Source organism: Cervus canadensis, chromosome 12 (assembly GCF_019320065.1).
Source record: "Cervus canadensis isolate Bull #8, Minnesota chromosome 12, ASM1932006v1, whole genome shotgun sequence".
NCBI classification, from domain to species: Eukaryota; Metazoa; Chordata; class Mammalia; order Artiodactyla; family Cervidae; genus Cervus; species Cervus canadensis.
The window spans coordinates 69,392,045-69,416,045 of record NC_057397.1 but is presented as its reverse complement, the minus strand read 5'-3'; the positions used below and the strand labels follow the sequence as shown (position 1 = coordinate 69,416,045).

The window sequence follows — 24,001 nt, the reverse complement described above, 5'->3', positions numbered from 1 at the left end:
GATGCAGCATATTATTGCTTTTCTAATTCATTGCTTATTCCTTGTTATTTCTCAACTTCAGAATGGTTATTACATCATTTCTTGATTATCTTAACTATAAATTTGTATATTCTTTGTTGTAATTTCTCTATCACTACTCAGCTGCTTTGCTTTCCTTGTTCCCTTTTCCACTGAGAAATAGTTATTAGCTTCTGTTATTCTTTAACTTGTGCAAATTGAAGGAGTAGCAATGTAAGAGGGTCCAAGGCCAAATTTACTTCAAATTCTTCTTTTCCAGTTTGTCTTATAAGGTTTCTCTTTTTGCTTCATTCTCTAGGATTAGGGAAAGTCTGGTTTTTTTTTTATTCCCTCCCTCTTTTTTTTTTTTTCATTTATTTTTATTAGTTGGAGGCTGATTACAGGGAATGTCTTTGTTACTTATTATTTTATTAGCCTTATTAATTTCATCTTTCCTCAAATATTTGAAAATATTTGTTTCAAATATCTGGGAATTTTTATGTTATATATATATGGATAATGCTGAAAGCCACTGTTGAGTCAAGACTGTATAATAAAATCAGTACAGTACTTTTCAGTTGAATGATTTGTCAAATCAGATTTTGGGTTATTTATAAAAATATTTTAAGAAGATAGTACACCCATATGTACAAATGTGTGTGATAATTTGTTATGTAAGGGATTTTATGATAATGAGAACTTTTTGGTTTGATCTGTTTTTCTCAGATAAGTAGTAACATTTTACATCAAGTGTATATAAAGTTTGAATTTTTTCTCCATAAATGCAACTAATTTTTCTAAGTAAATACTGGGTTTTATGAGCTTCCCCAGTGGCTCAGTGGTAAAGAATCCACTTGCAATGCAGGAGATATGGAGACCTGTGTTTGATCCCTGGGTCAGAAGATCCCCTGTAATGGGAAATGGCAACCCACTCCAGTAATCTTGCCTGGAAAATTCCATGGACAGAGGAGCCTGGTGGGCTGTATAGTCTGTGGTGTCACAGAGCTGGACACGACTGAATAACTAAATAACAACAACCGGGTTTTATAACATAAAAAACAGGGTATCAGTATTATGTATTCAGCAGGCGACAGTGTGGGGAACTATTGAGCAGATAAGTAGTGCATGAAGGTATTAACACTTGCAGATTAAGAACCATTCTGCCTGCTAATCAAAATATATTCTGAAGGCCGCTTGTTTTGTAATGCTGGATCTGGATTTTTTTTTGCAAGGGGGATGTGGTGGGTAATCTGTTACTTTAAAATTAAAAGAGAAGCATTAAGCAATAAAATAAGATGCAGTGAGATCTAGTTATTGTAAATTCCCACTATATTTAAAGTATTGTAAAATAACTTATTGGCTATTTTTTTCTAGCAGAGTAAATAGAATTCTCTTGATTATAGGTATATTTTTTATTTTTAAATGGCCAATATGGTTATGGACAAGATTTGTATGTTTCAGCTTCTGTTCTTTCATAAAACTTGAGATAAAAATTATTTTAGCTGTAATCTAAAGTCTGAAAAATGGCACATGTTAAGTTAAAAGCAGCATATACAAGTTTAGTTTGCTGTATGATGCTGATCTCTTAGGGAAATCTGATAAGCTTTCTTTTGTCTTGACTTAGAAAAGTATATGTCAGAGTTCTGGAATATGTCTAATTTACTTCAGTGAATTTTATCTGCTTAAGTATGTTTATAACATATAGAGCAAATAAGGATGTGTAACTATAGTGAACAGTACAGTTTTGTTCATATTATCTAATGTTTGCTAAAAGAAAAAATAAAAGATGAATTAAATCAGCATTGTTCAAATTGTTATTCTTTAATACTTTTAGAATATAGAAGTAGAGAAAACTTTTTCAGAATTTTATTTAGTTTTTATTTTGTCCTCATATATAATTGAAAATAATAGAGATTCTAATATTTATATATTATTTTGTTATTTTAAAATAATGAAGGGCAAATTAGAAGACTATCCAGAACTCTTGGATGTTAAAGAAAAATGAATACACATGAGTAAGAAAATGAAGCAGTAAGAAGGAAATCTGTGCAAGTTACTGCTGGCACACACTTGTTAATACACTGTCTTGGAAGAAGTTGTTAGGAACTAGCTGAGGCAATAGGTCAGGGTGTTTTTTGAAATTTAATTTGTAATTTCACACTGTTTTTGCTTTTACTGAACAAATGGGCTTTTTCTTCCTGTCTTGTGTATTTACATACATTGATTTTTCTAAGTCTTATTTGAAATAGATCTTTCTCCATCTTGTGGAAAAGTAGAACTCACAGGATTCCTAATTCTTTCTTTAACGTAAGTTTTGGAAGCAGCAGTCCTTTATAGTACCCCACCTTGTTCCCTCCTACAAGGCCTTTGAACTAACACTGAAGTTGGGTCCAGCTTGCTTCACCTAGTTTATTGTCCTCCTGGTCTCAGCTTCAGTAGCTCCGACCTAGGTAAGCTCCTCAGGCTTCTCCCATCTGGGCTAGGTTAGGCACCCAGGCTCATACATGTTACTTTCTAGTAGCTGTACACTTATAATAGTTATTTACATTTAGTTGTTTATTATTGCTGCTGCTGCTAAGTCACTTCAGTCACATTGCTAGGCCTATATATTATAAGGTGCTTTAAGGTTTGTTAATAGTTATAAGATCAATTAAGTGGATAGGATATGACTTTTAGGAGTTTCATTAGGCTAATAGACTTAAGAAAAAATGAGATAGTGACTTAGAATTCTTCTTGCTCACAGAAGGGTTGTCTTTTAATTTATATTACCCTTGGTGAATTCTTAAGTCTTCTGGTTAGTTGAAGAATGGAACCCAAGAGTTTTCTTTTTTTAAAACTTCTGATGGTGTGTTACAGTTAATTTACCTTCATGTGTCGATTAGGACAGTCTGATTTTAACAAACCTGAAAAATAATGACTTCTGAAATAAGTGTGGGTATGTGTGTCTGCTCAGTTGTGTCTGACTTTACGACCCCATGGACTGTAGCCCTCCAGGCCCCTCTGTTCATGGAATTTTCTAGGCAAGAATACTGGAGTGGATTGCCATTTCCTCTTGGAAGGGATCATCCTGACCCAGGGGTTGCTGAAAATAAATATACAGACCCAAAACAAACAAAAAAAAACTTTGTTAATATACTGACCAGGAAGAAGTGTATGATTGTCTTTCAGTATACTTGGGTGACTAATATGGCTTACTGAAACAAATTACTGCTTTTACACAAGGCTGCTGAATTTATTAATTTTTTTTAACAGGAATGACTTACAATCTTGCTCCTGAGTTTTAAAAAAAATACCAAGCCCTGCCTTCTATAAGGACTGTCAGTTCACTTACATAAAGAATTAGCACACTGCTTGATATGTAATAAATGCTCAGTAAAAGTAGTTATTTTTTCTTTTGTGCAGTTTCATATAGATGTTTAAATAGAAATCTTCAGCTTTTGTTAACTCTCAAGTGTGCAAGCACTACTCTTGGGACTTAGAGAGGTGCTGACACCATGTAGCACTAAGGCACTTGGGCATAGTGATGAACAAGATAGGTCACTTTTTTCATGAAGCCTGTAGCTTCTCCCACTTCTGGTGGATCTGTTGCTTGAGCATCTCTGAATTCTGGGGTAGGCACAGCACCAGACACAAATGCAACAGACCTACACAGATGGCTTCCCCAGCTTCTATAATTACCTAAGGTCAAACTGTACGGTTCCTAGTTGGTCTTTTTCTCTGATTGAACCCTGAAAAGAATTTGGTACTATAACAAAATGCTTAAACCATGTAATGAGCTTTGGGGACTGGGCTTCAGGTATAAGTTAAAAAGGCCTTGGAGAGATTGTTAGCAGGAGCCTAATGTTGGTAAGGAATATGAGGAAAATATTATTAGACTTTGGAAGAAAAGTAACTCCTGTTACATAGTAGAAGAAAGTTTAACAGTGATCCTGGTAAGCATTAACATGGAAAATAAGTATATCTCATCAACTGAGTGATCTCCCTGAGGAGATTTCTAGAGAGTATTGAAGGTGCTATCTGGGTTCTTCTAGCTGTCTATAGTAAATGATGGAGGAGAAAGACAAGCAAGAGGAGAAATTATTAAATATAAATGAGCTGCAAACTTTGGGGTTTGAAAAGCAAAGCAAAACTTGCTCATTCTTAGCCAGTCTAGACAGTTAAGTTCAGTTCAGTTGCTCAGTCATGTCTGACTCTTAGCAGCCCCATGGACTGCATGCAGCACACCAGGCTTCCCTGTCCATCACCAAGTCCGGAGCTTGCTCAGACTCATGTCCATTGAGTCGTTAATGCCATCCAACCATCTCATCCTTAGTCGTCCCCTTCTCCTGCCTTCAATCTTTCCCAGCATCAGAATCTTTCCAATTGAGTCAGTTTTTTGCATCAGGTGGCCAAAGATTTGGAGTTTTCAGCTTTAGCATCAGTCCGTCCAGTGAATATTCAGGACCGATTTGCTTTAGAATTGACTGGTTTGATCTTGCAGTCCAAGGGACTGTCAAGATTCTTCTCCAACACCATAGTTCAGAAGCATCAGTTCTTTGGTGCTCAGCTTTCTTTATAGTTCAACTCTCACATCCATACATGACTACTGGAAAAATCATGGGTTTGACTAGATGGACCTTTGTTGGCAAAGTAATGTCTCTGCTTTTTAATATGCTGTCTTGGTTGGTCATAGCTTTTCTTCCAAGGAGCAAGCGTCTTTTAATTTCACGGCTGCAGTCACCATCTGCAGTGATTTTGGAGCCTAAAAAATAGTCTGTCACTGTTTCCATTGTTTCTCCATCTATTTGCTGTGAAGTGATGGGACTGGATGCCATGATCTTAGTATTTTGAATGTTGAGTTTTAAGCCAACTTTTTCACTCTCCTCTTTCACTTTCATCAAGAGGCTCTTTAGTTCTTTACTTTCTGCCATAAGGGTGGTGTCATCTGCATATCTGAGGTTATTGATATTTCTCCCCGAAATCTTGAGTCCAGCTTGTGCTTCAGCCAGCCAGACAGTAAATGATGGTAAAATTAAGGAGTGAGTTTCAGATAGAATCTGCCTGCAATGCAGGAGACCTGGGTTCAATCCCTGGGTGAGGAAGATCCTCTGGAGGAGGGCATGGCACCCACTCCAGCATTCTTGCTTGGAGAATCCCATGGACAGAGGAACCTGGTGGGCTACAGTCTATAGGGTCGCAAAGAGTCAGTAGGACATGACTGAAATGACTGAGCATGCCTGCACAGGGCTGGGGTAGATGGGAAGGATGCGAGGGTAAATGAGTCCTGCCTAGATGGTAAATTTTTGAATAAAATGTTTTAAGCCATTAAGTTTCACGGTATTTTGTTACTCAGCAATAGATAACTGGAACAGGCAGTATTAATAGAACTGATTACATATTGGAAATAAGAGAAGGAGAAATTAAAAATGTTTACCAGATTTTCTAGGTTAGGAAAATTTAATAATAATAAAAAAAAAGCAGTACTAAATTGTATTGGCCTGTTTACCCACTTAAAGCAGGAAAAAAATTACCCATTTAGACAGTGTTAGCTGGAGTCCTAGCCATACAGCATTACTTTATAGAGGAGATGAGTATCTATGAGACTTCTTTTTTTTAAACAAAGCTTTATAATTAGTTTGTTCAGATAGTAACATCACGATTGTTCTTAGGAAACTAAAATAGTATCAAAATAAAGACACTGGAAAATAGGTTTGGAAGGTTTGGAAGAGATATTTTAATAAGAGCAGTGATTAAGTACCTAAAAAATGATCATTCTAGCAATTGGAACTCTATTAATCAGCATCTTTTATTGTTAGGATGATACTGATGTTCATTATAATACCCTGTATAAATTTAATGATTCTTCTTTGGGACTTTGGCACTTGCTTCATCATCATATTTGGAAAAGCTCCTGTCTCTGATAGCACCCTTGCAGTGAAACCTCAGGTTACCCTAAAATTGCAAACTCCTTACCTGTTTTATTTTTTTTTTTTTCTTAACATCTAATGCCATCTAACACGCTAGGTGTACTTATTTGCTTGTTTTTTCTCCTTCTAGAATGTAATTTCATTTAGAGATTTTTGTCATTTTAATTCACTCTCTATCACCAGTGGAACAGTGTTGCACATAGTAGGTACTCCTAAATGTTTGTTGAATGAATAAGGGGAATTATAGAGGAAGATGGCACTGTGTCCTGAGTACTTTGAATGCAGAATGCATTTTATAGTGTTCATGTTTTTGGAAATGAGCCCTCCAGATGTGATACATATATGTAGCCCAAATGCCTCCAAGCCTCATAACTGGCCCAAGTGGGGCTCTCATCAAATATCTCTGCCCTCATTTTCTTTTCCCTTACTCTTTTGCCTTTGTCTTAATCACTCATTTGGAAATTTTCAAAGATTATACAAAAAATAGTAAGAATAATATAATGAACCCCTATTACCCATTACTGATCATCAATAATTACCAATGTTTGGTCAATCTTATTTGATCTATTTTGTCCGCTCACTTTTCTGCCCCACTTATTAAAAAAAAATTCACCTGAAAATTCAGATGCATTTCTAAATGTTAGGTACATTTTAAGAAAATAGTACCACCATGTCATTGTTATACATAACAAAATTAGTAACTCCTGTCATCTGATACATTGTCCATGATCAAATTTCCTCAGTTGACTCTGAAATATTTTCATTCAAATCAGGATCCAAACAAGATTCACAGATTGCATTTGACTGTTGTTTTTCTTAAGTCTCGTTTTTTTATAACAGTTTCCCCATCTTTTTATTAATGACATAACTTGTTGGTTAAATATTGTATATCATTTGCCTTATAGAATTTCCCAGTTTCGAGATTTGGCTGACTGCTTCCTTGAGATTAATTTAGCTTTTTTTCTATTCCTTATATTTTCTGTAAATGGTATTTAGATACAGAAGCCTGATTAAACTCAGATTCAAGAATATTTAATATTGGTGCTGTGTAATTTTTATTGTATGGCACCATGATAGACCTGAAAACAATATATGATTGTCTCAATTTTAGTGATGGTAAAATTGATTAGTAGGTAATTAACCTGATTTCATACTTGAAAAGTTCCCTGTCAACCTCTCACCTAATGCATTTAGCATCCAATTATGATCTTTATATTTATATCCATTATTTCATTAGGTTTGCAAAAATGGTGATTTTCTACATCTATTTTTTCTTCCTCATTTATTGGCTTCAATTTTTCTATGAGTAAGAACTTTATTAGGTTACAGAAAAATATGATTTGTACTGGAAAAGCAGAATAAGTGCTTCATTTTTTTCCATTTATTATTTTTCAGTCTTAAGAGTTGGTTCCCCAGCACGTTCCAATGTAATCAGTGGCTTTCTTTTATTTTTATGATACCATGAGCTCTAGATTTTCATTTATGTTGGTCCATTCATCATTCTTTCTGATTCTCAAATTTTCCCATTTTAGACTAATGGAAGCCCTTAGAAGTGGCTTGTATGTTCTTTTGATGTGATCTCATTAGTCCTTGGTAACTTCCTGTTTCTGGTATAAGATATTCTAGGGTCATCTTGTACATCTCCTGCCCCAAACCTGGAATCAGTTATTTTCCTTCCCTACCTTTTACAAAGGAAATTAGCCAGTGCTCCCGCCTTCAGCATGATAGATCTCAGAATGTTTTTTTTTTTTTTTTTTTCAGAATGTTTTTGTTTCCATGACACACCAATTCTGCAATTAGAGATTCCAAAGATGGGTAGTAAGGAACCTGTTTCTCTTCCATACCCATGGCTGAAAGGTTGTTAATAAGAGCACTGAAGGGTGGTAAAAACACTAAAATTGTTAGCTTAAATGGAAAGAACATAACAAAGATACCCTCAGCATTAGAAAAACTGCCTGGCCTGAAGACACTGTACCTTCGGAATAACCAAATTTCCAAAATGTGCCCAGAGATAAGCAACTTGACCCAGGTAAGAAACAGCATTATCTTTTTCAACTAAGGATGGAAGATAGGAAGAGAAAAAAAGAGTTAAGAGAAGAAGGCTTCAGTCACTGGAGACAGCTCCCTGGAGAATTAATGTGGATGGTCGCTGGAAAGGCATCAGGAGGCTTTCTCCTTTGTGGAATGACATATGGTAGGGGGAGATGTTTCAGTTTATTCATATGCTCTGTGGTCCACACTTGGCATCAGAGGGTTAGATCTCTGCAACACTCATTTTTCTGGAGGCTGTCATTTGGAGAGGGCTTGGGAGCCTGGATCTACTTGTCTACCTCGGGGCTCCATCTCAGAGTGGGTTTGAAGATCCCAGAGAGGCTGTACACCCTGGGGACTATACTGCAGCTGTTGCGTATGGAATGAAGAGATGTTTCTGATGTAAGAAGGGGATTCTTTTCAATTTGCTAGAGCAGGCTACACTTTGAAATGGAGTGTTGGCAGGAAATGGGAAGGACAGAACATGGATTTCTTATGAAGTAGTCTTTAAAAGAAACTTAGCATTTTAAATAAAGAGTATCCTTTGTAAAGAGCAACAGAATGAATCCCAGATGCTTGTGTTAAGTATTTCTGATGAATGACATTTCTGTGAAACTCCAGCTGCCTAAAAATCTTAAAGTTGGGAGAAGGCAAGGGATGTTAACTTGGTAGTTTTCTTTTTGTTCATTTCTAAACTGTCATCAGCACTGACAGAATCTGTAACCAGCCAAGTAATAGTGATTCATTCCAGTTCATCACTTTTGAGTTGAGAGTTTCTAAAAACAGCTCTTATTTTCTTACCTTCACCTACTTCATTTCTTAGGTTTACAAAATTATTTGAGTTTGTAATCTGTGCACATGTCTTTCCAAGAAATAGGGGAATACTCCAACAAAACTCCCCCTTTAATAACTTCCCAAAGTACCTTTGAGTTACAGAACGACAGTAAAGATTTGGACTTTTCTAATGTGACAGAGGAGTTTTATGCAGAAGAATTTGGAATTTGAGTGAGCTGATTCTCCACCTCTGTGTGATTTTTTCCCCCCCTTAGAGTAACAGTGAGTGCATTTGTTCTTAAGAAATCACAATTTTGACCTCCATATATAACAGCTTTTAGTTCTTTTCTTGATATGTCCATTTTAAATATCAACCTTCATCATCTTCCAAATATAATTTTATTAATATGTTGAGTTTCTCCATAGCTATCTTTGAAATTTAATATTGTTGTACCTTTGTTTCTTTTTTAATTAATTTTTGCTGGAGTATAGTTGATTTATAATGCTGTGTTATTTTCTGCTGGACAGCAAAGTGAATCAGTGATACATATACATATATCCACTCTTTTTTAGATTCTTTTCCCATGTAGGTCATGTACAGAGTATTGAGTAGAGTTCCTTCACACAGTAGATCCTTACTAGTTATCTGTTTTATATATAGTAGTGTGTATGTGTCAGTCCTAATCTCCCAACCTTTGTTTATTTTTCATCAACTACAGTCTTTACTCTCCACTTGGTAAGATGACAGTGTTAGCATCTGTAATCTACTTTCAGCTCACATTTTCTCTTCCTCTTCACAAATTATAGACTTCTTACTTTATGAGGTGTATAGTATTTACAATGTTTAAATCTTTGTCTCAGAGAATTCTAAAATTCTAAAATGTATATTGTTAATAAGTAAATATCATTTTGTTCAGTGGCTTAGTTGTGTCCGACTCCCTGTGACCCCATGGACTGCTGCATGCCAGGCTTCCCTGTCCTTCACTATCTCCTGGAATTTGCTCAAACTCATGTCCATTGAGTCAGTGATGCCTCCAACCATCTCATCCTCTGTTGTCCCCTTCTCCTCCCACCTTCAATCTTTCCCAGCATCAGGGTCTTTTCTAATGAGTCAGCTCTTCGCATCAGGTGGCCAGAGTATTGGAGCCTCAGCTTCAGCATCAGTCCTTCCAATGAATATTCAGGGTTGATTTCCTTTAGGAAATTTACATGGAGCCAATCAAAGTACTATGATTATATTTTGTTCCTTATATACCATTTTGTAACCTTCGAGTTCCTAATTGTCTTTCACATGTTCTGGTGCCTTTTTCCTTTGTCATGGCCTCATTTTATTTTAAACTTGGTCATATTACATATCCTATCAAATGTGCTTTTTCCTTGAGTGACTTCCTTCCAGGAGCCTCCATCCTCCTGCCCCAGTTTAAGCTAATCTAGGTTAGGTGGATACTGTCAGCTCGAATATCCTTGTGCAGTTCTTCTGAATTGGAACCAGTGTTTCCTGTAACCATATTTTCTTCTTTTTTTTGGTTTACTCACTTATTTTCTAGAAATAACTCTCCAGGCATCATCCTGGTCTGCATGTATGCTAAGTCTCATGTCTAACTCTTTGTGACCCCTTGGACTGTAGCCCGCAAGGCTCCTCTGTCCATGGGATTCTCCAGGCAAGAAAACTGGAGTGGGTGGCCATGCTCTCCTCCAGGACATCTTCCCAACCCAGGGATGGAACCTGAATCTCTTGTCTCCTGCGTTGACAGGCAGGATCTTTACCACTAGCACTACCTGGGAAGCCCCACCCTAGACTAGGCATGTGGTAATTAGATTTTTTGAACTCTTGCATCTTTGAAAACATGTGTATTCTTCTCTCCTGTTTGATTAGTAGTTGTTTAGTGAAAAAGTATAGGTTGCAAAATATACTTCCGCAGGTAAAAAAAGGTGATGAGGCTGATCATTGGTTTGTCTTCCTGTGGCTTCCCTCGTTACTTTCCTCCTCGTCCTTTGACTGTTAGAAGAGACCCAGAATTTGACTTCCCAGCTCAGTTTCCTTTGACAGGGTGCTGGCTCAGCTCAGCTCTTAACTTTTTTTTTTTTTTTTTTAAATATCAAACAAATCAAAAATTTATTAATATAATCAAAATTAATTAATCAAAAATTATTAATTAATATAATCAAAAATTATTAATATAGCAGAAATAATTTAGGAATTACTAAATATTTTTAAAAGTTCCAACAATAGTTTTATGCTATTATAAATGGAATAATTTTAGATTATATTTTCCTAAGATTTCCATAAAAAAAAAAACTTTGCTGAAAAACAGGAACGATTTAAATAAATGGATTTCTATATTGTTTCTGTTTAGGAAGATTCAATCTCTTTTTTTTTAAAATTTTTTTATTTTTTTATTTTTTTTTAATTTTTTTATTAGTTGGAGGCTAATTACTTCACAACATTTCAGTGGGTTTTGTCATACATTGATATGAATCAGCCATAGATTTACACTTATTCCCCATCCATACACAAAAATAAACTCAAAATGGATTAAAGATCTAAATGTAAGACCAGAAACTATAAAACTCCTAGAGGAGAACATAGGCAAAACACTCTCCGACATAAATCACAGCAAGATCCTCTATGACCCACCTCCCAGAATATTGGAAATAAAAGCAAAACTAAACAAATGGGATCTAATGAAACTTAAAAGCTTTTGCACTACAAAGGAAACTATAAGTAAGGTGAAAAGACAGCCGTCAGATTGGGAGAAAATAATAGCAAATGAAGAAACAGACAAAGGATTAATCTCAAAAATATACAAGCAACTCCTGCAGCTCAATTCCAGAAAAATAAATGACCCAATCAAAAAATGGGCCAGAGAACTAAACAGACATTTCTCCAAAGAAGACATACAGATGGCTAACAAACACATGAAAAGGTGCTCAACATCACTCATTATTAGAGAAATGCAAATCAAAACCACAATGAGGTACCATTACACGCCAGTCAGGATGGCTGCTATCCAAAAGTCTACAAGCAATAAATGCTGGAGAGGGTGTGGAGAAAAGGGAACCCTCTTACACTGTTGGTGGGAATGCAAACTAGTACAGCCACTATGGAGAACAGTGTGGAGATTCCTTAAAAAACTGGAAATAGAACTGCCATATGACCCAGCAATACCACTTCTGGGCATACACACTGAGGAAACCAGATCTGAAAGAGACACGTGCACCCCAATGTTCATCACAGCACTGTTTATAATAGCCAGGACATGGAAGCAACCTAGATGCCATCAGCAGATGAATGGATAAGGAAGCTGTGGTACATATACACCATGGAATATTACTCAGCCGTCAAAAAGAATTCATTTGAACCAGTCCTAATGAGATGGATGAAACTGGAGCCCCTTATACAGAGTGAAGTAAGCCAGAAAGATAAAGAACATTACAGCGTACTAACACATATATATGGAATTTAGAAAGATGGTAATGATAACCCTATATGCAAAACAGAAAAAGAGACACAGATGTACAGAACAGACTTTTGAACTCTGTGGGAGAAGGTGAGGGTGGGATGTTTCAAAAGAACAGCATGTATACTATCTGTGGTGAAACAGATCACCAGCCCAGGTGGGATGCATGAGACAAGTGCTCGGGCCTGGTACACTGGGAAGACCCAGAGGAATCGAGTGGAGAGGGAGGTGGGAGGGGGGATCGGGATGGGGAATAAGCTCTTAACTTTTAAAGAAGAAATCACATCTTACTTTTAAAGAAGAATTCAGCTGATTAGAAATTGGGCTTTACAAACAGATGCAGGCCCATGGCATTATTGTTTGACTGTTATGAATTAGCCAATATTTTTCATATAGAATCTCCAATATTGTGGAATTTTGAAAAAAAATGTATTTCCCCTTTATAATGGGAGTTCTAGAAGCATCTGAAATAAAATGTGCTAGAAACCCTCAAATGAGGGATAGAGATTATTTACACAGTTCTTCTCCAGGGGATCTTCCCAACCTGGGGGTTGAACCCAGGTCTCCCATGTTGCAGGTGAATGAACCTTCTGAGCCTCCAGGGAAGCCCATTCTAGAAGCACCTCAAATAAAATGTGCTAGAAACCCACAAATGATGGATAGAGATTATTTACACATTTCAGAAATACTGCTCATTCTGCCAGTTGCTAACAGAGAAAACACAACTTTCAGAAAAGAGAGCACTTTGAGAGCTGAAAATTTGAGCCCTGGATGAGTATCTGGAAGTCCTGGGTACTTCAACCTGTTCAGCTATTCACCAACTGAACATAGGTATTTAATCTCACTGAGCCTCATTTTCTGCTTTCATTTATTCAAAGCCACACTTAAGTATTGAGTACCGTCTGTGTCTCAGGTAACTTAGCAATTAAAAGCAGATGAAAATACCTGCCTTCATGGAGCTTATGCTGTAGTCAGAAGAGATGCGAGAAGCAAACAGCAGAACAAGTAGGAATATGAGGTAGTGATTAGTGCTAAGGAAAAAAATATAACAGAAAAAGCAGGCAGGGCACGTTGTGGCTTTCAGGTAAAATGCTGCAAGAGTCCTTGTGGTCTTCATAACTTGGTCATGCTTACGTCATAGTTCAAAGATGGTAATTTTTACTCTTAACAATTTTCTGTAAAATCCAGGAATGTGTTTTTCTAAAGTTAATTTGAATTCTTTCTTGTGTTGCCACAGGTTGTAGTTTTATTAATAATGACTGAAAATCCTCCTGTGATATATATATACATAAACACTTACATGGCATTAAAATAGTCTTAATATTTAAGTTCCTAATTCAAAGGTAATATTTCAAAATTTTTGTACCATTTTGATACAAAACGGTATCAGATAGAATAACAACATCCCTCATATGTTGAGAGCTGGCACAGTGCTAGGAACTCTGTCCATTTTCAAGGAAGTTATTATCACTCATATGATAATAAAATTTATGATTCAGAAAGAGATTAAGTCACTTGTCAAGGTCAACCAGTGAATACATGTATAAAATGAAGTCTCTTTTGAGGTGCTCTCAACTCTGTTGTTTTATTATTTTATACACTTACAAAACCTGAGTTGTTTGAAGATGGCAGTTTTAAATATTATTAATACATATATTGTTTCAACTCTCCGTTTTACATGTCCATTCTTTTGACAAATATTTATCATTTATCATCTTGTGTCTATGCTGGTCCTGAGGATACAGATGTGAAAAAAACAAGATCTTTGTCTTTATATTTGAGAATTAAATTAAATGTTAATATATATAAAACTCAGTACTTGACATTGGAACTATTAAATAAATTTGTGTTGCTATTAAAATTATTATTACCTTTATGGTCTGACTAGCAACACAAGGATAAAATGGAAGCAGTCTTTAGAGAATACAGATTTTATCTCTCTTTTTCTTTGCTAATTGACTAGTGAAACTGGAAATTTTCAAATTGCTTCTAATGACTTGAAAAAAATAGTTGATGCCCTATAATTTATTTTTTATTTTAATTGAAGTATAATTGGTTTACAGTGTTCTGTTAGTTTCTTTTGTACAACAAAGTGAATCAGCTGTATGTATGCATACACCCCCTTGCCCTTAAGACCTCTGTCGCCTGCCCATCCCACCCATCCCACCCATCTGTATCATCAGGGCACTGAGCTGAACCAGCTCCAGGTTCCCACTAGCTATTTCACAAACGTGGTGTATATATGTCGTCCTAATCTCCCAATTCATCCACCCTCCCCACCTTTGTTCCACATGTCCGGCCCCTATATCTGTTGCTAGTCCTGCCCTGCAAATAGGTTTATCTATATCACTTTTCTACAGTCCACATTAATATAAGATGTTTGTTTTTCTCTTTCTGACTTATTTTACTTTGTATGACAGGCTCTAGTCCATCAGCATCTCTACAAAGGGTCTGATTTCATTTCATTTTATGGTTGAGTAATATTCCATTGTATATATAGACCACAACTTTTTTACCCATTCATCTGTCAATGGACATTTATGTTGCTTCCATGTTCTGGCTATTGTAAATAGTGCTGCAGTGAATACTGGGGTACATGTTTCTTTCTGCATTATGGTTTTCTCAGGGTATATGCCCAGTAGTGGGATTGCTAGGTAATATAATAGTTCTAGTCTTTTAAGGATCTTCCATTCTGTTCTCCATAGTGGCTGTATTAGTTTACATTCCAACCAACAGTGCAAGAGGATTCCATTTTTTCCACACCCTCTCCAGCATTTTCTGTATGTAGATTTTTTTTTTCTTGTATGTATATTTTTTGATGATGGCCACTCTAACCAGTGTGCGGTGATATCTCATTATAGTTTTGATTTGAATTTCTGTAGTAATTAGTGATGTTGAGCATCTTTTCATGGGCCTCTTAGCCATCTGAATGTCTTGTTCAGTAAAATGTCTTTTTAGATCTTCTGCATATTTTTTTCCTTGGGTTTTTTGTTTTGATATTGAGTTGCATGAGTTGTTTGTATATTTTGGAGATTAATCCCTTGTGAATTTCTTCATTTGCAAGTATTTTCTCCCATTATGAGAGTTGTCTTTTCATCTTGCTTATACTTTGCTGTGCAGAAGCTTTCAATTAGATCCCATCAGTTTATTTTTATTTTAATTGTGCTAAGAGGTGGGTCAAAAAAAATCTTGATGTAATTTATATCAAAGAATGTTTTACCTGTGTTTTCATCTAAGAGTTTTTATAGTCTCTAATCGTTTTTGAGTTTATTTTTGTGTATTAGGGAGTGTTCTAGTTTCATTCTTTTACATGTACTTCTCCAGTTTTCCCAGCACCACTTTTTAAAAAATTTAATTTTTTGCCTTTTATTTATTTTTAATTGAAGGATAATTGCTCTGCAGTATTGTGTTGGTTTCTGCCAAGCATCAATGTGAATCAGCCATAGGTATACCTACATCCCCTTCCTCTTGAAACTCCTTCTCTCCTCCCACCCATCCCACCCCTCTAAGTTGTCACAGAGCCCTGGAGTTGAGCTCCCTGATTCATCCAGCAGATTTCCACCGGCTCTCTAATTTTACTACAGTGATGTTTGTCTTAATGCTACTCTCTGAATTCGCACCCTCCGCACCTTCCCCCCGTGTCCACAAGTCTGTTCTCTGTGTCTGTGCCTCTGTTGCTGCCCTGCAGGTAGGTTCATCAGTACCGTCTTTTTAGATTTCATGTATGTGCATTCATATACAACGTTTATCTTTCTCTTCATGACTTTATATAATAGGCTCTAGGTTCATCCACCTCATAAGAGCTGAGTGAAATGTATTCCTTTTTATGTCCAAGTAATATTGTGTGTATGTACCATAACTTCTTTATCCATTCTTCTTTCTAGGTTGGACATCTAGGTTACTTCCATATCCTGGCTACTGTAAATAGTGCTGTGATGAACATTGGTGGTACATGGGTCTTTTTCAATTATGGTTTCCTCAGGGTATATGACAGATAGTGGGATTGTTGGGTCATATGGTAGTTTTATTCCTAGTTTTTAAAGAAATCTCCATGAATTCTCCATAGTGGCTGTATCAATTTGCATTCCCACCAACAGTGCAATACAGTTCCCTATTCCCCACACCTTCTCTAGCATTTAGTTTGTAGATTTTTTGATGATGGACAGTCTTACTGGTGTGAGGTGATATCTCATGGTAGTTTTGATTTGCATTTCTCTAATAATGAGCTTTTCATATGTTTATTAGCCATCTGTATGTCTTTTTTGGAGAAATGTGTATTTAGGTCTTCTGTCCTAAACTTTTTGATTGGGTTGCTTGTTTTTCTGGTATTGAGTTGAATGAGCTGCTTGTATATTTTGAAGGTTAATGCTTTGTCAGTTGTTTCATTGGCTGTTATTTTTTCTCATTCTGAGGGATGTCTTTTCACCTTGTTTATAGTTTCCTTTGCTTCCAGCACCAGTTATTGAAGAGACTGTCTTCCATTGTGCATTCTTGCCTCTTTAGTCATGGATTAGGTGACCATAAGTCTGTGGCTTTATCTCTGGGCTTTCTGTCCTGTGCCATTGATCCATATTTCTGTTTTTCTGCCAATACTGTACTGTCTTGATGACTGTCGCTTTGTAGTGTAGTCTGAAATTGGGGAGCCTGATTCCTCCAGCTCCACTTTTCTTTCTCAAAATTGTTTTGTCTATTCAGGGTCTTTAGTGTTTCCTTATAAAGTAAAATTTTTGTTCTAATTCTGTGAAAAATGCCATTAGTAGTTTGATAGAGATTACATTGACTCTATAGATTGCTTTAGGTAGTATAGTCATTTTCACAATATTGATTCTTCCGATCCAAGAACATGATATGTACGTCTCTCCATTTGTGTCATCATTGATTTCTTTCATCAGTGTCTCATAGTTTTCTTCACACAGGTTTTTTGTATAGTTAGGTAGGTTTATTCTTGTGTATTTTATTCTTTTTCTTGAAATGGTAAGTAGGACTGTTTTCTTAATTTTTTTTACTGATCTTTTGCTGTTAGGTTATAGGACTACAAGAGATTTATGTGCATTGATTTTGTATCTTGCAGTTTTACCAAATTCACTGATGAGCTCTAGTAGTTTTCTGGTGGCATCTTTAGGATGTTCTATGTATAGTATCATGTCATCTGCAAACAGTGACAGTTTTACTACTTCTTTTCCAATTTAGATTTAAAAAATTTGTTTTCCTTCTCTGATTGCCTTGGCCTGGACTTTCAAAATTACATTGAGTAATAGTGGTGAGAGTGGACATTGTTGTCTTGTTCCTGATCTTAGACAAAATGATTTCCGTTTTTTACTCTTGAGAATGATATTTGCTGTGGGTTTGTTTTAATGACCTTTATTATGTTTAGGTAGGTTCCCTCTATGCCCACTTTCTGGAGAGTTTTCATCATAAATGGGTTTTGAATGTTATCAAAAGCTTTTTCTGCATTTATTGATATTATCAGATGGTTTTTATTTTTTGTTAATATGGTGTAGCACACTGATTGAATTGTGTAAATGTTGAAGAATCTTGCATCCCTAGGAAAAATCCCATGTGATCATGGTGTATGATCCTTTTAATATGTTGTTGGATTCTCTTCACTAGTATTTTGTGGAGGATTTTTGTGTCTGTGTTCATCAGTAATATTGACTTGTTATTTTCTTTTTTTGTGTGTGCTGTCTTTGTCTGGTTTTGAGATCAGCGTGATTGTGCCATCATAGAATAAGTTTGGGAGTGTTCTTCCCCATGCAATTTTTGGGAAGAGTTTGAGAAAGATAGGCATTAGCTCTTCTCTAAAGGTTTGGTAGAATTTGCTTGTGAAGCCATCTGGTCCTAGACCTTAATTTGTTGGAAGATTATAATTATAGTTTCAGTTTAATTTCGTATGATTGGTCTGTTTAAATTTATATTTCTTCCTGGTTCAGTCTTGGAATGTTGTACCTTAGTACGAATTTGTCCATTTCTTCTGGCTTATCCATCTTGTTTGCATATAGTTGCTTGTAATATTTTCGTGTGATCCTTTGTATTTCTGCAGTGTCAGTTGTAATTTTTCCTTTTTCAATTCAAATTTTATTGATTTGAACCCTCCTCCCCCCCCTTTTTTTTCTTGAGGCATCTGGCTAATGGTTTATCAATTTTATCTTCTTAAAAATACAACTTTTACTTTTATTGATCCTTGCTCTCATTTTCTTCATTTTTGTTTCATTGATTTCTCCTCTGATCTTTATGGTTTCTTTTCTTCCACTAAGTTTAGGTTTTATTGTTCTTTCTGTGGTTGCTTTAGTTGTAAGTTTAGATTATTTACTTGAGATTTTTCTTGTTTCTTGAGGTGAGGTTGAATTGCAATGAACTTCCCTTTCAGAAGTGCTTTTACTGCATCCCATAAGTTTTGGGTCATCATGTTTTCATTGTCATTTGTTTCTATGTATTTTTAAAATTTCCTCTTTGATTTCTTCAGTGATCTCTTGGTTATTTAGTAATGTATTGTTTAGCTAGCATGTTTTTATTTTAATATTTAATCTTATACTTTCTAATCTCATAGTATTGTGGTCAGAAAAGATGCTTGATAAAATTTTGATTTTGTTAAATTGACTGAGGCTTGATTTGTGACCCAAGATGTGATCTATCTTAGAGAATGTTCCATGTGCACTTGAGAAGATACTATATTCTGTCACTTTCAGCTGGGATGTCCTATAGATATCCATTAAATCTACCTGATGTATTGTGTCATTTAAAGGTTGTATTTCCTTATTTATTTTCTGCCTTGAAGATCTGTCCATTAGTATATTTGAGGTATTTTTTGAGGTGTTAAAATACTGTACTATTTTGTTTTCACCTTTTACTGTTGTTAGCATTTGCCTTATTTATTGAGGTGCTCGTATGGTGGGTGCATAAATATAATTGTTAAATCTTTTTCTTGTTTTGCTCATTTGCCCAGTGACCTTCTTTGTCTCTTGAAACAGTCTTTATTTTAAAGTCTATTTTGGGGAGGACTTCCAAGATGGAAGAAGAAGATGGGGGGATCACCTCCCTCCCCACAAATGCATCAAAAATTGATCTGCATATGGAACAGCTCCTTCCAAACACCTTCTGCACGCTGGAGGGAGAACCCAGACTTCCAAAAAGGCAAGCCAATCTCCTTAGAATGAGGTAGGGCAAAAGATAAAGATTTAAAAAAACAGAGGAAATTTCAGGTTGGGGACCTGCATTCTGGGAAGGGAGTCATGAAGGAGGAAAACTTTCTGTGCACTTTGAAACCCCCTCATGGACAGGGTGGAGGGAAGTGCAACAGTGGGTGCTCAGAAGGCAAAAAGGAGAGGATTCACCCCAGAGATCATCGCTGAACAGCACTTAATAGCCAAAGAGCGGCTCGCACGCCTGTGCCTGCAGCAGAGGGAGGGGTCGGGGTGCGGAGGCTCAGGTTTTAGCCCCAAGAGAGAGGCCTGGTACTGGCTGCCGTGAGGACACTCTGAGGGGTCTAGTACCACACAGTTGGGAGAGTTGAGGGAAAAGACTGGGCATCCCAGAGAGGAAAGAGATCTTTGTTCCCAGGCCATTCTTAAGTCCATGCGGTCACAGACAGTGGCTGTATGCCCAGCGGTGGACACCAAAACTGGCCAAACCAGTAGGAGTGCTCCTGGCATTAGACATGACTGCTCTTTATGATCCCAAAGCAGGAGACAAGCCACTAGCTACTGCCAAAGCTAGGAGACGTGCCTGACAGCAGACAGAACACTGCCGCTGGGGTCCCAACCCCAGGTAACGTCTGCCGCCAGGTGGTGAGCAGGCACAGGTTACTGCCCACACCTTGTTCAGAACTTGAGCAGCTTGGCTCTTCCTCGGGACCCATGACCCAAGGCCAACTCCTCTGGGAGAGCACATGTGATGTCTCAGACTGTAGCAACATACCGCAGGTTCTACTGCTGCAGACACTCATTGGTACGTCACAATGAGTGATGCCATATACTACCTTCTCCCTAGCCCAATTGAAAAAGTGGCCCTAATAAGCCTTGGTCTTTGCCCATCTTGCCTAGGTGGGGAACAGACACTGGAGGGTGGTCTCCCAACAAAGGTTAGCCCCAAACCAAAGCTGAACACCAGGGACTATGTGACTGAAGAACAGGAAGGGAATTAGCTCCTGCAGCTTCAGGTGTAGCAGACTAAATCCTCACAATTAGGCTGAGACTGTGGATTTTAGGGGCAACTGTGGCCTTTGGGAGCAAGTACAGACTGGAGTAAGGCCAGGTCTGAGACTGCGCTCACCCTACTCTGCCCACACAGGTCCAGAGACCTTCCTAGAAATACTGGAGAACTTTCTGAATAAGCAGATTGATTGGACCACACTGTGTGGGGCGGAAAACACAGGAATCATGAGGACATCCCTCTTACTACCACTCTATGTAGTTTTTTTCTTTTTCATATTATTCTAGTGTTGTTCTTTCTATATTATTCCATTTTTATTTTGTATAACTTTTTACTTTTTAAAAGCTATCTTATTTTTAAATAAATTAATTTTATTTCCCTATTTTTACAGTTGTTGTACTGTTCAGTTGCTGAGTCATGTTTGACTCTTTGTTACCCCATGGACTGCAGCACACCAGACTTTCCTTTGCTTCACTGTCTCCCAGAGTTAGTGCAAAGTTATGTCCATTGAGTCAGTGATGCCGTCCAACCACCTCGTTCTCTGATGCCCGCTTCTGTTCCTGCCCTCAATCTTTCCCAGCATCAGGGTCTTTTCCAATGAGTTGGCTCTTCACATCAGGTGGCCAATGTTTTGGAGCTTTAGCTTCAGCATCAGTCTTTCCAATGAATATTCAGAGTTGATTTACTTTAGGATTGGCTGGTTTGATCTTACTGTACAAGGGACTTTCAAAAGTCTTCAGCACCACAGTTCGAGAGGATCAATTCTTTGGCACTAAGCCTTCTTTATGGTGCAACTCTCACATCCATACATGACTACTGGAAAAACCACAGCTTTGACTAAATGGACCTTTGTTGTCAAAGTCGACAAAGTAGTACCCTTTAGTTATGTTGCATTTTTTGCTATGCTTTTGATTTTGTGTTCTTGCTAGTCTAGGTTTTGTTACTCATTTTCATTTATGGGTTTATTGGCTTGATTGCTTTCTTTTTTCACTACTGTTTTTATCCCCTCTCCCCCCTTTTATTCGTTTTCCTCTTTTTCTCACTTCTTTTCTCTTTGTAAGGGTGTGAGTTTCTTTGGGTTTTCTGGGCTGTTCATTGTGCTTTCACCATTAATCTTGAGGTCTTATCTTCTATGCTGTATGGCCTGTGAAGTCTTGGTGGGACAGTAAGGGGTCAGACCTAAACCCCCAAGGTGAGAGACCTGAGTCCAGGATTTTGGACCACCAGAGAGAGAACTCCCGACCCCATGGAATGTTAACTGGCATGAGCTCTCCCAAAGGCCTTCATCTCAACACTATGACCAAACCCACCCAAAGGCCAGCAAGCTCTAATGCCAGACACCCCACACCAGTCCTTCAGGAAAACAGGAACACAAATCTGCACATTAGCAGACAGGCTGCCCAAACCCATACCAAATACATAGACACCCCAAAACACACTACTGGACATGGCACCACCCTTCAGAGATACAGAAGCTAGCTCTATCCACCAGAACACAAGCAAAAGTCCTTCCAATCAGGAAATCTTCACAAGGCACTAGTCCAGCCCCACCCATGGGGGACAGACTCCACAATTATTAAGAACTATGATCTTCTAGCTGACCTAACGAAGACACAAAACACAGTAAATTAAGCAAAATGAAGAGGCAGAGAAACGTGTAGCAGATGAAGGAACATGGAATCTTGAAAATAAAATGGAGGCACAGATAAATAGACTAGATGCACATATCAAGAAGATAAATGATTAACAAAACCTAGAAGAAATAAAGAAGAGACAATCTGCAATGTGCAACAGAATTACTGAGATTAAAAATACACTAGGTGAAACCAATAGCAGAAAAATTGAAGAAAGAATGGATAAGTGAGCTGGAAGATAGAATGGTGGATAAAGGAAGCAGAGCAGAATAAAGAAAGACTAAGGATAAACAGGGACCGTCTCAGAGACCTCTGGGACAATATTAAGCACACCCATATACAAACTGAAGAATAAGACCAAAAAAAAAAAAACAAAACAAAACAGTATTGAGAAAATATTTGAGGAGGTTCTATTCTAAATGTCCCTAACATTTGAAAGGAAATAGCCATTCTAGTCCAGGAAGCCCCGAGAGTCCCATACAGGATTAACCCAAGGATAAACATGACAAGACAGATATTAATCGAGCTAATGAAATTTAAACACAAAGAACAAACATTAAATGCACCAACGGAAAAGCAACAAATAGCATACAAAGGGATCCCTTTAAGGCTAACGGCTCATCTTTCAATAGAAACTGCACACCAGAAGAGAATAGCTTGGTATGCTCAAGTGATGAAGGGAGAAACACTACAACCAACATTACGCTATCAAGCAGGGATCTCATTCCTATTTGAAGGAGAAATCAAAAGCTTAGAGACAAGCAAAAGTTAGGAAAATTCAGCAGCACCACACCAGCTTTAGAAAAAAATACTAAAGGGATGTCTTGGAGAAGAAATACAAGAGAAAGAAAAGGCCTACAAAAACCTCCAAAACAATAAAGTAAGTGGTGATAGGATCATACATATGAATAATTGCTTTAAATGTAAGCTGAATAAATGCTACCACCAAATCACAGAATTACTGCATGGATACAAAAACAAGACTCCTATGTATGCTGTCTACCAGAGATGCAATTCAGAGGTAATGATGCCTATAGAATGAATATGGAAAAGATAATTGCCAGGGTCCAGCCCCAGCAGGATCCAGGGGAACCCTCAGGATGAATGGCATCAGCGAATGGGAGAGAGAGAGAGAGAGAGAGAGACCAGACCAGGATATGCGGCAGAGTCTGGCAGTTGCTTTATTTTTCACCGTAGCCTTCATACCCTAAGTTGGTACATTTCTAAGGGGGAGATAAGCATACAGACTTAGTTTAACATTATATCAGCTTGTCCTTCATGAAACCAGATGTGCTCTGTATATTTTTGTTTATGAGAGTCTTTTCCCATAGATTTTTTGTACATTATCTTCTGGCCTTGAGTTAGCAGAGAACAGAAAATTGGCAGTCTCATGGTACAGCAAGTTGCAACATAATAGAAATACAATCTTGTTAACATAAAAGTCAGTCTTTTTTGCAGAAATTCTCAGCTAAATTTATCTAAAAAGTTTAACACACAAAGACTCTGTGGCTTAGGTGAGGCAGCCCCTGTTTAGCACTCTTGGTTGAAATGAACAATTATCTTATTGTTTTTACACTAGGGCTAAACTCTTATTTTACTAGATCTCCAACTATATTAACAATAGTTTCCACTGCACAACCTCAGCACATTAACATCAATCAAATGTTGATCTAATAACCACTTTTAAAACAATATTTTTTTGTATTTCTAATAGGGCTTCCTCACCCCCTCCAAAGGGTTCTGTGCCTATTAGGGCCTTTTTAATGGTTAATCTCTATGTATAATATCTTTTGGCCTTCAGGCCTGTTGACAATTTATGGCTTGCACCTGGTGCAACTTTAAGCAACTTCAGTAGCCTTCCCTGTCTTTTTTGTGGTTAATCTATTTTCTTTCTATTAGGTGTCATCTCCATGGGAACTAGATAGGATTACATTTTTTACAGAACAGAAATGCAAAGGATTGCAAAAACAGCAGATATGGCACAATACAGGCTCTTAGTCTAAAAGTTAATTACCTGCAAGAAGTCACCAGCTAATCGCTATCTAAACTA

At 37.1% G+C, this 24,001-nt stretch overlaps 1 protein-coding gene across 1 annotated transcript in view; it reads left to right on the top strand.

Annotated features, from left to right (window-relative positions):
* The first annotated feature begins 7,673 nt into the window (after nucleotides 1–7,673).
* The window catches only part of LRRC69 (leucine rich repeat containing 69), a 77,568-nt gene continuing 61,240 nt past the window's right edge, over nucleotides 7,674–24,001 (top strand). Inside the window, exon 1 of the mRNA XM_043483261.1 lies at nucleotides 7,674–7,932. Coding sequence (XP_043339196.1) covers nucleotides 7,750–7,932 — 183 coding nt within the window. The 5' untranslated portion in view covers nucleotides 7,674–7,749. The remainder of the gene's footprint in view (nucleotides 7,933–24,001) is intronic.